Source organism: Sorex araneus, chromosome X (assembly GCF_027595985.1).
Source record: "Sorex araneus isolate mSorAra2 chromosome X, mSorAra2.pri, whole genome shotgun sequence".
Lineage (NCBI taxonomy): Eukaryota > Metazoa > Chordata > Mammalia > Eulipotyphla > Soricidae > Sorex > Sorex araneus.
Window position 1 is genome coordinate 314,587,873 of NC_073313.1, and position 14,411 is coordinate 314,602,283.

The 14,411-nt window shown below is 39.7% G+C and overlaps 1 protein-coding gene across 2 annotated transcripts in view; it reads right to left on the bottom strand.

Moving 5' to 3' along the window:
• Positions 1-439: 439 nt before the first annotated feature.
• Positions 440-14,411, bottom strand: part of ZC3H6 (zinc finger CCCH-type containing 6) — an 83,272-nt gene continuing 69,300 nt past the window's right edge. For both annotated transcript variants that reach the window (XM_055121423.1, XM_055121422.1), the window contains one exon: positions 440-9,393. In XM_055121423.1, coding sequence (XP_054977398.1) covers positions 7,928-9,393 — 1,466 coding nt within the window. In that variant the 3' untranslated portion in view covers positions 440-7,927. The remainder of the gene's footprint in view (positions 9,394-14,411) is intronic.

Genomic DNA, 14,411 nt, shown 5'->3' on the forward strand with positions numbered 1-14,411 from the left:
AATTTTGTAATCTACGAGGCAAACTTCTTGAGGCAGCAGTGTCTCTGGCTACTGGGCATTCTGTTACAGAAGCCAGAGAGTACCTTCTGTTCTGCTGAGCTGTGCTGGGCGATAAGCTGCTGGATGTAGTCCTTTCCTGTGATGAGATCATACTGACTCTCAACAGTTCCTGCTCTACGCTAATATCCTCTCAGCTTCCGATCCTCTAATGGAAAATTAAGTTACTGTAAGAGGTTCTTCCCAAAATGATGGTGACAACAAGAAATAGGGTCTTAAGTGCTGTGAATGCATGGGGCTCTGGCGCTAACTGCAAGGGCCCTTCACGCCAGTCCCTTCTTCCAGGAAGGCCTGGGATGGCTTCCCCACTTACATCAGCGCATGGTTTCCCCAGTCTGTTTTCAAATACAGATTTATCAAATCAAGGCAATTCACTGCCAGATCATTAGAAATACTTTTATTTCAAGTCAGACAATAAAAAGGCTTCACAGAAAAAATATACAGAAACTTGCAACAACAGAATGAAACTTAGAAAAGTAGTAAATAAGAAGAAAAAAATATTGCCAATTTTACCAAGTGTTTTGTTAGTCCTTAAGTAGGATAGTTTGTCAGTTCAGCAATGTACACTCTGGCTTGTATCTTTTAAACGGTGAAGTAACAATTTACTTAATCTACTAAATGAGCTTCAAAAGTGAAATAATCAAGGCAGCATTGCTCTAACATTTGAGATACAACTTGGGGAATTGGACTAAAAACACTAAGAAGCTTAAAACAAACAGACCACCTCATACTGAATAGGAATAACCTGGATTTCAGGCTACAAAGCCAAAAAAAAACCCCAATCAAAACAAAACAGGACAACTGCCACCCTCCCGCATCCCCCACCCAACACACACACACACACACACACACACACACACACACACACACACAGACACAGCATTCAAGGACATATGTGCTATGAATGCCCTTGGCATGTGCAGACATATAGATCTAGACTAAAAACAAAATTCCTGGGCCCTGGAACATCTTCCCTTTCTGAAGGGCTGGGTGGGCAAGAGGTTTACCTTTAAGAATGTATAAACTTGTAAAACTTTGGCAAGTAAGTATACAAATGACTATTTCTTGATTGTCATTTTTTTAAAGGAAATATTCTACCTCTTGAAGAGATATTATCTTATTTGACTTTTCTCTCAGCATTTGGAGGGTAAACTATAAAATAGAGGTGGATTAAAATCTTTTACCTGTAATCATGGTTAGTTTATTATCTTCACATATCTATTTAAAAACCATAAAAAATGTATATTTTTATCATTAACAACCCAAAGATATTGCTTATAAAGGGAGGATTTGGAACAACATGGCTAATTAAAAAAAATAGGTCTCTATATATTTAATTTTGAAATAATGAAAACTATGTATCAGACCTGACAAAATATTAGCTAATGCAAGTTTTACCTTTTCTCTCAACTTCAATACCCTCATAGAGATATTAAAGCCAGTTAATGGTCTTAGAAGTATGGAGTCTGATAATTCAAAGAGCCGATTTTCCCTAAAATGTTATCTGGGTTTGATTCCTTCACCCCTCTCGGAGAGCCCGGCAAGCTACCGAGAGTATCTTGCCCGCACGGCAGAGCCTGGCAAGCTACCTGTGGCGTATTCAACATGCCAAACAGTAACTAACTGTATGTTAATTAAATTCCAAGTTTAAGAAGAAATAGACAATGCTATAAAATACTATTATAAGAACTTACAATTGTATTTGAAGAACGAGTTGCTTTATGTTTTCAATGATCTTGCCAACTATAGCACTTCTCCAAAGGGTAATAATGAAGGGTGTGTAAGGACCAGATATAAAAAGCAAATACAGAACATATTTCATGAAAGGGAAAATTACGGCTCACAGTATTAGGATAAAAGGAATTTTTAAGTGCTGTTGGTAATTTCTTCATCACCTTGGTTATAGTTTTAGAAAAAAATAAAGGGAAAATCACAGAAAATACATTTTAAAATAATAATCTAAGAATCTGGTTAGGTAGTGTTTTTCCACATAGAATCCTTCCTACATCTCTAAGACTAAAGTCTTAGACTAAAGACACTCCACCATGAAGCAGAAAAAGTTATCTGGCGAGTCTGAGGGATTCTTAAAGTTACAAATTATGGAGAAACATCCAACTTCTAAGTAAAGCTGCCACAATGCCACAAATACAGATTGATTGGGACTGGAGAGAGGAGAAAAAAAGTCGGTTCCCTATGTTTATGAAAGAGCAGTGATCCATTTTAGACTACCATAGACCAGTTCTGCTCACAAAGGCACCAACACCTGTAAAATCTAACTGTGGGTGCTGGGAATCGATCAGGCAGCAGCTAACAAGCACCGTGTGCCTGGAAGAAGGCTTGTCGCTTTGTGGAAGCGAGAGGAGATATGTATGGGTCCTAGCTCCAAAGGTATAAAACAATTTTAAATGTGCTTTTCATTTACTTTTTGGGGAGCGGGGTAGAGTATGGTGATGGTCAGGGCTTACTCCTGACTCTTGCATTCAGGTATCACTCCTAGAGGTGCTTGGGGGGAACCCTATGGGATGCTGGGGATTGAACCTGGGTCAGCGCATGCAAGGGAAGTGCCTTACCTGCTATACTCTCTCTCCAGTCCTGTTTTTCATGTCTTATTTTAAAATAAGAAATTCTAAACATTATGTTGATATTCACCTAAAATCCTTTTAGGTCCATATTGTTTTCCAAAAAGGCAGGTTAATTTGGGCTTTGTTACAACTGGAAGATACTGCTGATAAATAACATGCATTTAAAACAAAACAAAACAACTAGCATCACAGTGATTGGAAGCTACTGAAACTGGTTTTGCAAATCACACTAAGCTACTTGGGGGGGAAAGCATTACAAAAAAGCTAAGTCATAACTTATAATAAAAGCTTTAAGCACTCAGTACCTATTTGGTTACATATAGTCAAAGCTTAAATTTCCTAAACTAAGCTAATTAAGTTTATTAGTGACATATATCCTATTAGACTTAATTTTGAACATACTGTCAAGTGCAGCCAGCCCATGTTAGAAAAGATAATTACAACTCTTCATTTCAGAAACTCTAGAAAGTTCATGAAAGTTGCAGGGGCCTATGAGTGAACCATGTGAATGCAGCCCACCCCTTCAAAGCGGAGCCTACGGCAGACTACTCCTCAAAGGTCGGCCCTCAGTGCATTGTTTTTTTTTCTTCCCCCCTTGGGTTCCCAGGATCAAACCAGGGATTCACACATCAAAAGACTGTGCCAGATCCTGGCCCATAGCACTCAGTGAACTCAAAATTTCCGCCATCAGACTCTCATGTAAATGAATTTTTGACAAGATGTCTCAGCTGAGTCCCTAGGAACTCACAAAATTCAAGTTCAATAGACAAAGGAAAACAATATCCTATCAATTAAGTGTTCACTCAGTAAGACCTCAGAGCCACAGGCTTACAGAAATATATATTGAGTGGGGAATAAGTATTCATCTCCAAGAGCCAACAACTCTCAGAGTGAAGAGTTGGCTACTCTGATCATACCTTACCTACTATGGGTAAAGCACACAATGCACAGTGGACTGTCAAAGCAGAATGGATAGCCAACCTACATAAAATGTACCGAGAGGTCAGGTCTTGAACAGATACTACAAGTCTATACAACTCTGAAGTAGAAAGACCCATGTCTTACTGTAACAGAGAATATTTAAGGAAACTGCTAGTTTGCTAAGCTAATATTCACTGAAATAAATTTTCAGTAAATTTTACTTAATGCAACCAGTATAAGATTATATTTGTAAAAGTCAGTGGTATCAATTCTCTCTTTTTTTTTTTCTTTTTGGGTCACACCTGGCGATGCACAGGGGTTACTCCTGGCTTTGCACTCAGGAATTACTCCTGGCGGTGCTCAGGGGACCATATGGGATGCTGAGGATCGAACCCGGGTCGGCCGCGTGCAAGGCAAACGCCCTACCCGCTATGCTATCGCTCCAGCCCCCAGTGGTATCAATTTTCTATTTGCAAATACTTTAAAATGAAAATTCTTACATCATATTTATATCAAATTTATGAAGTCAAAATCAGACCACATAGTCAAAATCACACATAAGGATTCAGACACTGAAATACAATGTCTTTAAATCAATTCAGAGTTAATATAATAACTATCTTTAAACTTTCTGTCCTCATAAGTTCTCCCTTCTTTCTAATTTTAATAAAGAGGCTTAGATGCACACACATATTTAATTTCTCTACTAATTACTATTCTTCCATTCTTAAAACAGGTATCATAGTAAGGGAAGTACTATGCAGAGTCTTGGTAAGTTAAAAGACAAAGAGGAACCTCGACCAGGAATGTGACTTGATGGTAAAGCATTTACCTTGCAGATATGAAGCCCTGGGTTTGACAGCCATCAACACAAAAATATCTAAAAAGTGGAAGAGAGAGAGAGTGATAAAAAGGGTGGAAAGACAGAGGGAAGGTAGTGAGGGATGGGATGTAGTTAAGGGAGGGAGTGGGAGAAACAGAAGAGAGAATAAAGGAGAGACAGCAAGAGAGCTTACTCTCTCGGAGGGGGTTTGGGAGGGTGGTGGGGGACTAAAACAAACATCATTTCAAAATTAGCTTACTTTCACTGGCCTTTGTCCCAAACAGTTGGGTAACACCAAGAATCCAATATGAAGCAAACCTAATCTGGGACTGGATTTTAAATAATGTCTTCACTGGAAAAGTTCCAGAGACAGGCGCCTGGAACAAAGACTAAACAAATATGGTAGAATAGTTATTCATATGTAATGTGATCATTATGGTATTCCACTCAACATTTTTCACTGTACTCACATCAGAATGAAGAGGTAAAATTTTTCTGTCACAAACTAGTAGAAATAGTTGTTATATTTCAACTAATTAAACTAACTCAGCCTTTTTAAAGTTTAAGAGTGTGGTTTTGAAAATTAAGTACAAAGCTTACTTTTCAGTGTAAGTAAGTAACTTTTCATTCATTAGAGTATATATGGTATTACGTTTCCAGGATAAAGTACATGGATAATTAAAATACCAAATTAATGACATTAAAGAGGGATTTATTCATAGCAATGAGTGATTATTTACTAAATTTTGGTGAGAAAATACGAAAAACAATTAAAGTAATCCATGTACATAATACCCAAGCTGAAGTTATCTCAATAAAAGACAATAAATAATAAAAATCATTATTAAAGTTAAACATTAAGCATAAGAAGATACTTTGAAATAAAATATACTGCTGAATGTGAAAGCTCCAACTTTCTTATCCATGCTGCTGCTAGGGTATTAGTCGACTTAATCGGGGCTTACAGAATCCTGAGAAAATGAACAATACAGAATTTGTATTGATAATTGTAAACCTCACTTTAAAATACTTTAACTTTGCTTTTGCAAATCTCCTGTGATTGCTAGGTAGCATTTTTTTGTTTTATTATTATTGGTGGTAGTGGTGGGGTGGTGGTGACTACACCTGGCATACCCAGGGCTGACTCCTGGCTCTTTGCTCAGGGATCACTCCCGGCAGTATTTGGAAGTCTATATGCAGTTCTGGGATTGAACCAAGGTCAGCCCTGTGCAAGGGAAGCACTCTACCCACTCTGCTATTCCTCCAGTCAACTCTCTTGATAATTAAAAAGTCTTACGAATTCAAAGGTCTTAAGAGTATTGCAGGGGTAGGGCGAGAGAGGGACAGTACAGCGGGTAAGCTTGCCTTGCACCTGCCAACCAGGGTTCGATCCCTAGCACCGTACCTTGTCCCCCAGGACCTGCCAGTAGTGATCCCTGAGCAAAGAGCCAGGAGTAAGCCTGGAGCACCACTGGGTGTGACCCAATCTCCAGTGCCAACCTCTTTCCTCCCAAAAAAGAATGTTCCAGGGGCTAGGAAGAAGCTTAGAGCACTGGAGCACAGAGCATTTAGCAGCTCTGGGTCTGACCCCAGCACCACATGGTCCCCTCCCTGCCAGCACCACTGAGTGTGGTCCAAAAAGAAACAAAAAGGAGTTTAAATTCCACCTTGATCTTTTATCAAAGCAAATTATTTTCTTGTATGATATTTAAAATGCAAACAGCATTTAACACAACTATAAAATACAATAGTGAATTAAAAGATTCTCTAAAAATTTCAATTGCTAAAAATTAATAATTTTATCAATTTTATACTAATAAAAATACTATCCTTTGGAATAAAAGTGTATGTTTTTTTCCCATCGGTTTGTTCATTTTAAAACTTTTCAATTAATAATAAAATTTATTAGGATAGCAAAGCAGAAAATACTTTCTATGGTGGCTTTAAACATTTTTATCTAAAAAATGTTTTTGAGAGTCAGTTCAGGTAACCATGTAACTGAAGTATAAACAGCAGGAATTCATATTCCTTTAAAAAACCGGCCTTTCTCTTAAAATACAATAAACTTCTTACGTAGCCAGTTTTTGCTTCATTTAACTGCAATCCCATTTTAGCACTGAATTCAATTTTTTTAAAAGTAAAAAGAAGTAAAGAAAAAGTATATGTGTTAGTATTAAACCATATGCATTTAGGTTCCAACAGAAATGTTTTGCTATGTATTTATAAAATCACTTCTCAAGAGTTGCTGTTTTCTTTTTCAAAGGACTGATTTCTCCTGTTATTATCTTTTATGATTAAATACTCCTTTCTTTGAGTTACTTATTAAAGTTGTTACCAGCAAACATTGTCATATGCCTTAAGTCCAAGACATCACTATCAGTATAATACTTAGTTTCAATAATAAAGTATATAAAACAAATAGGGCTGCCATTATTTATATGCTACAATAAATACATAAGAATACAAATAACTTTTCATAAAAATACAATTTCTAATCAATTTAGGAGATTGCACAATGAAGACATTAAATACTTAAAACACCAGGCAGTCCCCTCTGTTACAGAATTTCAGTCAGGTGATATCTGAAAGACATTCTTTATTGGTACACATATATAGTCAACTATACCTTCCATCTGTTTGCTTGCTATTTAAGAAAAAATATAGAACCTTGACATTTAAAACATTATCAATGATACAGTCTCACTGGATCTTTCAAAATGTTAAAAACTGCCAAAGTCATGATCAATACAATTATTGCAGCTACATCATCTGAAACAGTAATAATACATTATGCTACTGAAGACAAAAAACATCAAAACACATAAACATCACAATATAACCAGCAGTAATTCATAACTATATGAAAAATTAAGTTAAAAAATTTTATGTCAAAGAATGGGAATTTTTCACTTTAGCAAAACAATCTATGTGTCTCCAATTTCTATGATACAGCATCAATATTCACATTCAAATGCTCTGTATACACAAATAATATTACCAATACTAATATGTGATGGCCTTAAGCATGAACTGCTCTGCTAATTGTGATTAAGAAAATGTTTTCTACTTCACTTTACATTTTAGTTAGCAGTGAGCATTATGTATTAATCAGTTCTGGTTGACAAACAGAGAGGATCCTAGTCAAAATACTGCTTCTCAAAAGTAATGTACATTAGATTGCTTGAAACTAACAACCATTATAAAAGTGATCATTTATCTAAACAATGATTATGAAAGACAACTGGCATATATTCAAGCAGAATGTTGAGTTCATGATGGTTTATTTACAATAAAAGTATTTTTACTGAAGCTAACATGATATATAAGTTTCTATGTCAATTACTACAGTCTCTTAAAGTTATAAAAATATCATATAAAATACCCACAGGCTTTAGAGGATATAACTTCATGTGGTTCTGATACTAGCAGCTGAAAAGTGTTCATAATTTAAAAATAAATAAAACTATAGAGGTAAACCAGTTACAAAACAGCAGAGGACTGTAATAGTCACGAGAATGAAAAGAATTGCTTAAATAGACGATAGCTAACAAAATGGTGAAGCAGTTGGATCGAAAGTTTTAAAAACCTCTTTTAGAGATTTGTCATCTGTTTCCCGACTGGGATCGTTCTCTGGGGTGGGGCTTGCCTGTCCAGGCTGTCTTCCCTGCCTTGGATCGCTATACTGGGGTCTAATTAAGCCCGTCAGTGCCTGAATGGGAAGGCTGTGCACCGCGGGAACCTGAACCGTGCCGGAGCCCTTGAGACTATCAGCCTGTGGGTTAGCTGCCTCATCACCAGTGGCTTCCACATCTGGAGTGGTTTTCTGTGGCTGGACTGCTTCTCCAGAAGGCTCACTTTTATCACCACTTTTTAAGCCACCACCTTTTTTCTGGCTGTCCCCGTTTTCTGCTGTTAGGTCTGAAGCTGACGATGAACCAGGCTCTCTAGGGTCATATAGGCTAATACTGCTAAGAACTGAACTTGTAGTTCCCAGCGAAAGGCCAGCTGCTGATGAGAGTTTAGGAGCATATGGAGGTAACGCCCTGGGACCAGAATTACTGACTGCTGTCCCTGAGGGCTGTGATGAAGCAGAACTGGATCTGGCTAAATATGGGGCACCCTTTGATACATGTGAATCTTTCAGAATTGCTTGATGAGACTCAGTGTTGTGCAGTCTATGAAGCCTAGGATCAAAGGTTTTCTGCAGCCTAGGGTCTCCTAGCTTACTCCCTGAACTATGCCCATCTCCAAATTGTTCTAGGTATCCTTCTCTGTTAGTTGTGTTAATTTTGGTTTTAGCTGCTAATTTGGAATCACTGGGCACTGTGTTTTGATGAAGATCACTTTTTGCATTCCATAACCTACTGAGTCTCTGGTCAGCTATGAGAGGGGGCAGAGGTAAATTGATTGAAGATACTGGGTCGGGTTTAGGTAACGGGACTGGAAGTAAGTCTTCTGGAGCCCACACAATGTGTTTTGCAAAGTTGGGTTTGGTTAGGACAATATCCATTTTAATGTGACTGAACTGTCTCAGTTGTGACCTTGGATCCTGTAGCACTACACCAGGGGAAGAATCCAAAGGAATTATGAAAGCTTTTTCTCTCAGTTCTCTCTCTGTGTCTTCTTCTTCATCATCTCCTCTTTTATGTTTGACATTACTGCCAGTATTTCCATGATAAGAATCGAACTTGGCTCCACCAACAGAAGAACCTACTTGACTACTTCCATTCCCTCTGAATTTCCTGGGGTCCCAAGCAAGTCTAAGATCCACAGGGGCAGATTCAGATTTTCTAATGTCTTGCCTTGGGATAGTCCTAAGTCTAGGGTCAGCAACTTGGTTTCCTTTGCTTTTGTCTTTAGCAAGTCTTGGATCCGTGGGAGTGCTAAGTTCCGTGAAAGTCTGCTTCTTATTCCTTAGAGTTTCTGTTTGTTTCTGTAATGTTTTCAGTATTGACTTCACACTGCTTCCTTCTTCTTCTTCACTACTGGAATACCAGTTAACAGTATCATCTAAATGCAGATAAAAACTTGTTATAAAGAATGAAGCATTTACATCTCACCTTAAGATTTAAAAAGCATACTATTTCTGGTCAGATAGGTAGTACAGCAGGCAACCAAATTCAATCCCTGACACCACAGGGTCCCAATAGTGATCCCTGAGCACAGAGCTAGGAGTAAGCCCTGAGCACCACTAGTGTGGTCCCAAAGCTAAAATTAATTATAAGTATACTAGTTCTGAAATAAGTATATCCCGTCATTTGCCACCGTTCAGACTGCACGTCCTTCTCTCCCGGAAGGGAGAGACGCTCTCCGTAACCATGCCACCAGACCCTGCGCCAGACTGTTTCACTCAGGGTACTCCGGAAGTGGAGGGACGCTTGAGACCCTTCCCCGCCCCAAGGGACCCAGCCCCAGCACTTGAAAACCAAAATTTGATTACATTTAATATTCAAACACCAATCCCACTACCATTCCACCTTCCCACAACCATATTTTGGATGTTTCCATCCCAAACCCCAATCCCTGCCCCAAAGCAGAACTGAAATAATATATTTTGTATTGTTTGTTGGGCTGGAGGGATAGCACAGTGGGTAGGGTATTTGCCTTGCATGTGGCCGACCTGGATTCAATTCCTCCATCCCTCTTGGAGAGCCCGGCAAGCTACCGAGAGTATCTCAACCACACAGCAGAGCCTAGCAAGCTCCCCGTGGCGTATTCGATATGCTAAAAATAGTAACAACAAGTCTCAAAATGGTGCCTGCTGGAGCAAATCGATGAGCAACGGGACAACAGTGATAAAGTGACAGTGATAAGAGAGCATTTTGAATCTTACTTCTAACCTCTCCATTAAAACATATGGAGTGATAGTATAGTGGATAGGGCGCTTGTCTTGCACACAGCCAACCAGAGTTTAATCCCTGGCAATCCCTATGGTTTCCCAAGTGCACCAGAAGTGATCCCTGAGTGCAGGGCCAAGAAGTAAGCCTTGAGCACCACTGGGTGTGGCAAAAAAATACATAAATAAAAATAATTTGAATAGAGCAGTGCGTACAAAATAAGCTTTGGCTTTTAGGGAGGGATATAGTTTAAAACACATACTGGGCTGGAAACAGAACAAAGGTTAAAGCTCTTCCCTTGCATGGGGAGGATGCCAATTCAACATCTGACACTGCATATCTGACCTGAGCACCACCGTGGTGCTTCCTGAGCACAGAGCCAGGAGTAAGCCCTATACACTGCTAATTAGGAACCACCCCTGCCCCAAACAGAGGTATATATAAGTGAAACCTTCATTTCAATCCTTGAAGCCATACAAATACAAAATTTCTTTCACAGATTTCTCAGAAAATTAAAATAAAACTACCATGTGATCCAGTAATTCCACTCCTTTATATATCCAAATAACACAAAAATACTAATTCAAAAATATATATACACACTTATAGATCATCTACAATTCATCTAAATGCAGTGCTCATATAATAGCCAACATTTATAGCCAATGTTTAGAAGCAACTAAAAACCTAAAGATCTAGACAAAGATACAGTATAGGGGTGAGCAGATAGTTTAAAGGAGTCTGGAGCACATACATTTTTATGCTGGAGACCTGGATTCAATTTATGGTACCACATGGTCCCTTGAGCACTACCAGGTGTGGCCCCAAACAAGACAAACAAACAAACGAGAAAAAAACCATTTGAGTACAACTTAGGTATCAGAAAACACAAAATAGTCTTCTACCAAAATTTGACAGAACTTGAGGGGATTGTGCTAAGCAAAAGTCAGAAAGAAAAATACTGGAGGAGCTCACTCTTTAGTCAGAAACAAAGCAAGGGAAGATACAATGTCCAACAAAATAAACCCTTACACTTACCACAGAACTGAGGTTACCAAAGGCTAGAGCAATGGGCCAAAAGGATGGAAGGGTTGTGACAGGCTATGATACAGGGTAATTGACACTTTGGTGTTAAGTGTGGCGTGATAACACTGTCCCCCTGAAATATATATTTACAATACAATGAACCAATGTTACCTCAGAAAAAAAAATTAGGGTCCAGGGACAGCTCAGTAGTACAGTGGTTGATTTGCAAATGTTAAGTCCCTAAGACTGCAATTTTGAACTCTGGGACTTGCCCCACATACCTAAGTGTGACACCAGTGACTGCTATTTGGCAACCCCACTGCCACAGCACAGTGTGATATCTGGCACACTGAAACCAAATATGTATGGCTCCTGGTCACTACAGAAACAACAACAACGGAAGGGAAGGGGGAAAGGAAATGAATGAATACTTTTTAAATTAAAAAACCATATATACTATTTCTCAATAGCAAAGTCAGAGATCAGAAACAATACAGTGGGCAGGGTGCTTGCCTTGCAGGCAAACAAACAAAAAAATAAGACACAATAGCGAAGTCTTTGTTTTGGGGCCACACCCGGCGATGCTCAGGGGCCCTTGGCTCTGTCCTCAGGAATTACTCCTGGTTGGTACGGGGGTCCCTGTGGGATGTATGGGATCAAATCCAGATTGGCTGCATGCAAGGCAAACACCTTATCCACTGTACTATCACTTCAGCCCCCACAAAAGCAGTCTTGCATAGATCTGAAAATGACAAAATAAAACAAAACCTAGAGCCTTGGAAGTAAGTCAGTAACAAAGCACATATCTCATTTGTGTGTGAGGTCCTGCAAGGTATGTTTGGTTACTATTGTTTGTTTGTTTGTTTTGGGGGGTCAAATCTTGTGGTGCTCAGGGGTGCTAGGGGTTGAACTTAGGTTGACTGCTTGCCACACACATGCCATACTGTCCCTATCCCACCAGCCCCATGTAAAGTATATTTCATCCCTGGTACTGCCCTACATCTCTGTGTAATAAAATCTTTGGGTGTGGGGTGGCACACAAGGCTTACTCTCAAGACTTACTCCTGGCTCTGTGCTTAGGGATCACTCCTGTTAGGCTCAGAGGACCACATGGGTGTTGGGGATCAAACTCCAGCTGATGCGTGCAAGGAAACGCGTGTCCTACCCATTGTACTTTTTCTCTGGCCCTAAAATATTTTATTTAAATCTCTTATTTCTCTCCCTGAATATCCAGAAAGTCAAAAGGTAAGATTTGTGATTCTGGGCCAGAAGACAGGCATTATGACACATGCCTCACATTTGCCTAACCTGGTTCAATCTTTGATACCACATGCCTCCTGAGCATCATTGTGTGTGGCCCTGAAGGTTCCTGAGATTTCTGGGGTGACAGCACTAGAGAACTAGCCTAGCATACCGAGTCTGAGCATCACTGCATCCTTGGCCTGGTGAACTACCAGTCTGGTTGGCCATGTAACACTAGTTCTGAGTGTGGGAGTGCCTTGAGAATTGTCTGGAAGAGCCCCCACACTCATCAAAGAAGGAAAAAGGTAAATAAATCCCAAAACATTAGTAATTCACATTTTTGTCTGATGTAGTTACTTAAAAATATTTGACAGTAATTTTACTATTCATAAACAGACAACTGGTTAAAGAAACTATGAGGAGGTATGGTGCCACCAATAGGTCAACTGGTACCTGCTGGGCAAGTGCATCAGCAGCCTGATGGTGACTTCAGGCTTCCTGATACCCCAAAATTGCCACTGTGCCTTTGGCTGGACCCCAACAACTTAGGGCCAAGTTTACCAAGAAATTAAATGGCCAAGAGTTAGGTATGTGGGAGCCATGTCCACAAACCACCTCTGGCTCAGCTATAAAAGCTCATTTATTGGCCTTATTTCAGAGACCCATAGATAAATCTCAAAAGAGATCAAAATCCACAGTTAATTTTGGACCTGCGCATGGTTGAACAGACCAGGGTGAAATGGAGTAGGTGGGTTGGCCTGGTGCCCACCCAAGCAGAGCCCCCAGAAGCCACTTGCTTCCACAATCCAAAATCGCCACCATAGCCCCAGCCTGTCTCTACTGTCTCAGGACTGACCTCACCAAGATATAATCTGCTGAAAATTCGGGTATGTGGGTTTTGTGACTGAAATCTCCAGACTTTCTCAGGGTCAGGATGGGCTACCTTCCCACACTCCCTGTACTTCTGGAAGCCTCAGCATCCACATCCACACCCCAAAGCAGTCACGCAACTGAAAAGCTACTCCAGTCTTACCATCCCAATAACAACACTAAATTCCCTGAATAAACACCATGACCTCTTAGCACCTGTACTGCAAACCATAATGCACAAAAGGAAAAGAAGAGAAAGCAAGAAGGAAAGTGTGTCCCATAGCGGGAGGCTGGGAGTGTTGTTGGGGTGTTGGGGGATGGTGGTAGGGAAACAGGTATTGGTGGTGGGAAATGTACACAGGTGGAGGGATGGGTGCTGGATCACTGTATGACTGAAACCCAATTATGAACAGCTTTGTAAGGGATATCTCAGGGATATCCAATTAAAAAGATTTAAAAAATATCAAGTTCATGCCCCATTCAATAAGCTTAATCAATGGCTGAATAAATAGCAGTACTCCTACATTAAATTAAAAAAAAAAAGCTATGGTACATCTACACAATGGAATACTATACAGCTGTTAGAAAAAAAATGAAGTCATGAAATTCATTTATCAATGGATGGAAGTGGAGAGTATCATGCTAAGTGAAATAAGTTAGAAGGAGATGAACATAGAATGACTGCACTCATTTGTGGGATATAAAAACAAAAGAAACAAAACATGGTAAGAGACTAACACCCAAGGACAGACAGTAGTAACAAGGGTCAGGACAAATGGTCCATGGTTGGAAGCCAGCCTCAAGGGCTGGAGGAGAGGGCAGTTGGGACAAAGAAGGGATCACTATGACAATAATGGTTGGAAGGCATTGTCCGGATTCGGAGATGTGTGCTGGAAGTGAACAGATGACTGAACACAAAGGCCTTTCAGTATCTATATTGCAAACAATAAAGTACGAAAGGGAGGGAGGAGGGGGGAGAGAGTGGCAGGGAGAGAGCTCAAAGAGAGAGAGCATAGAGGCAGGCTGAGGGGGTGGCAGGAGGGACATGGGGGG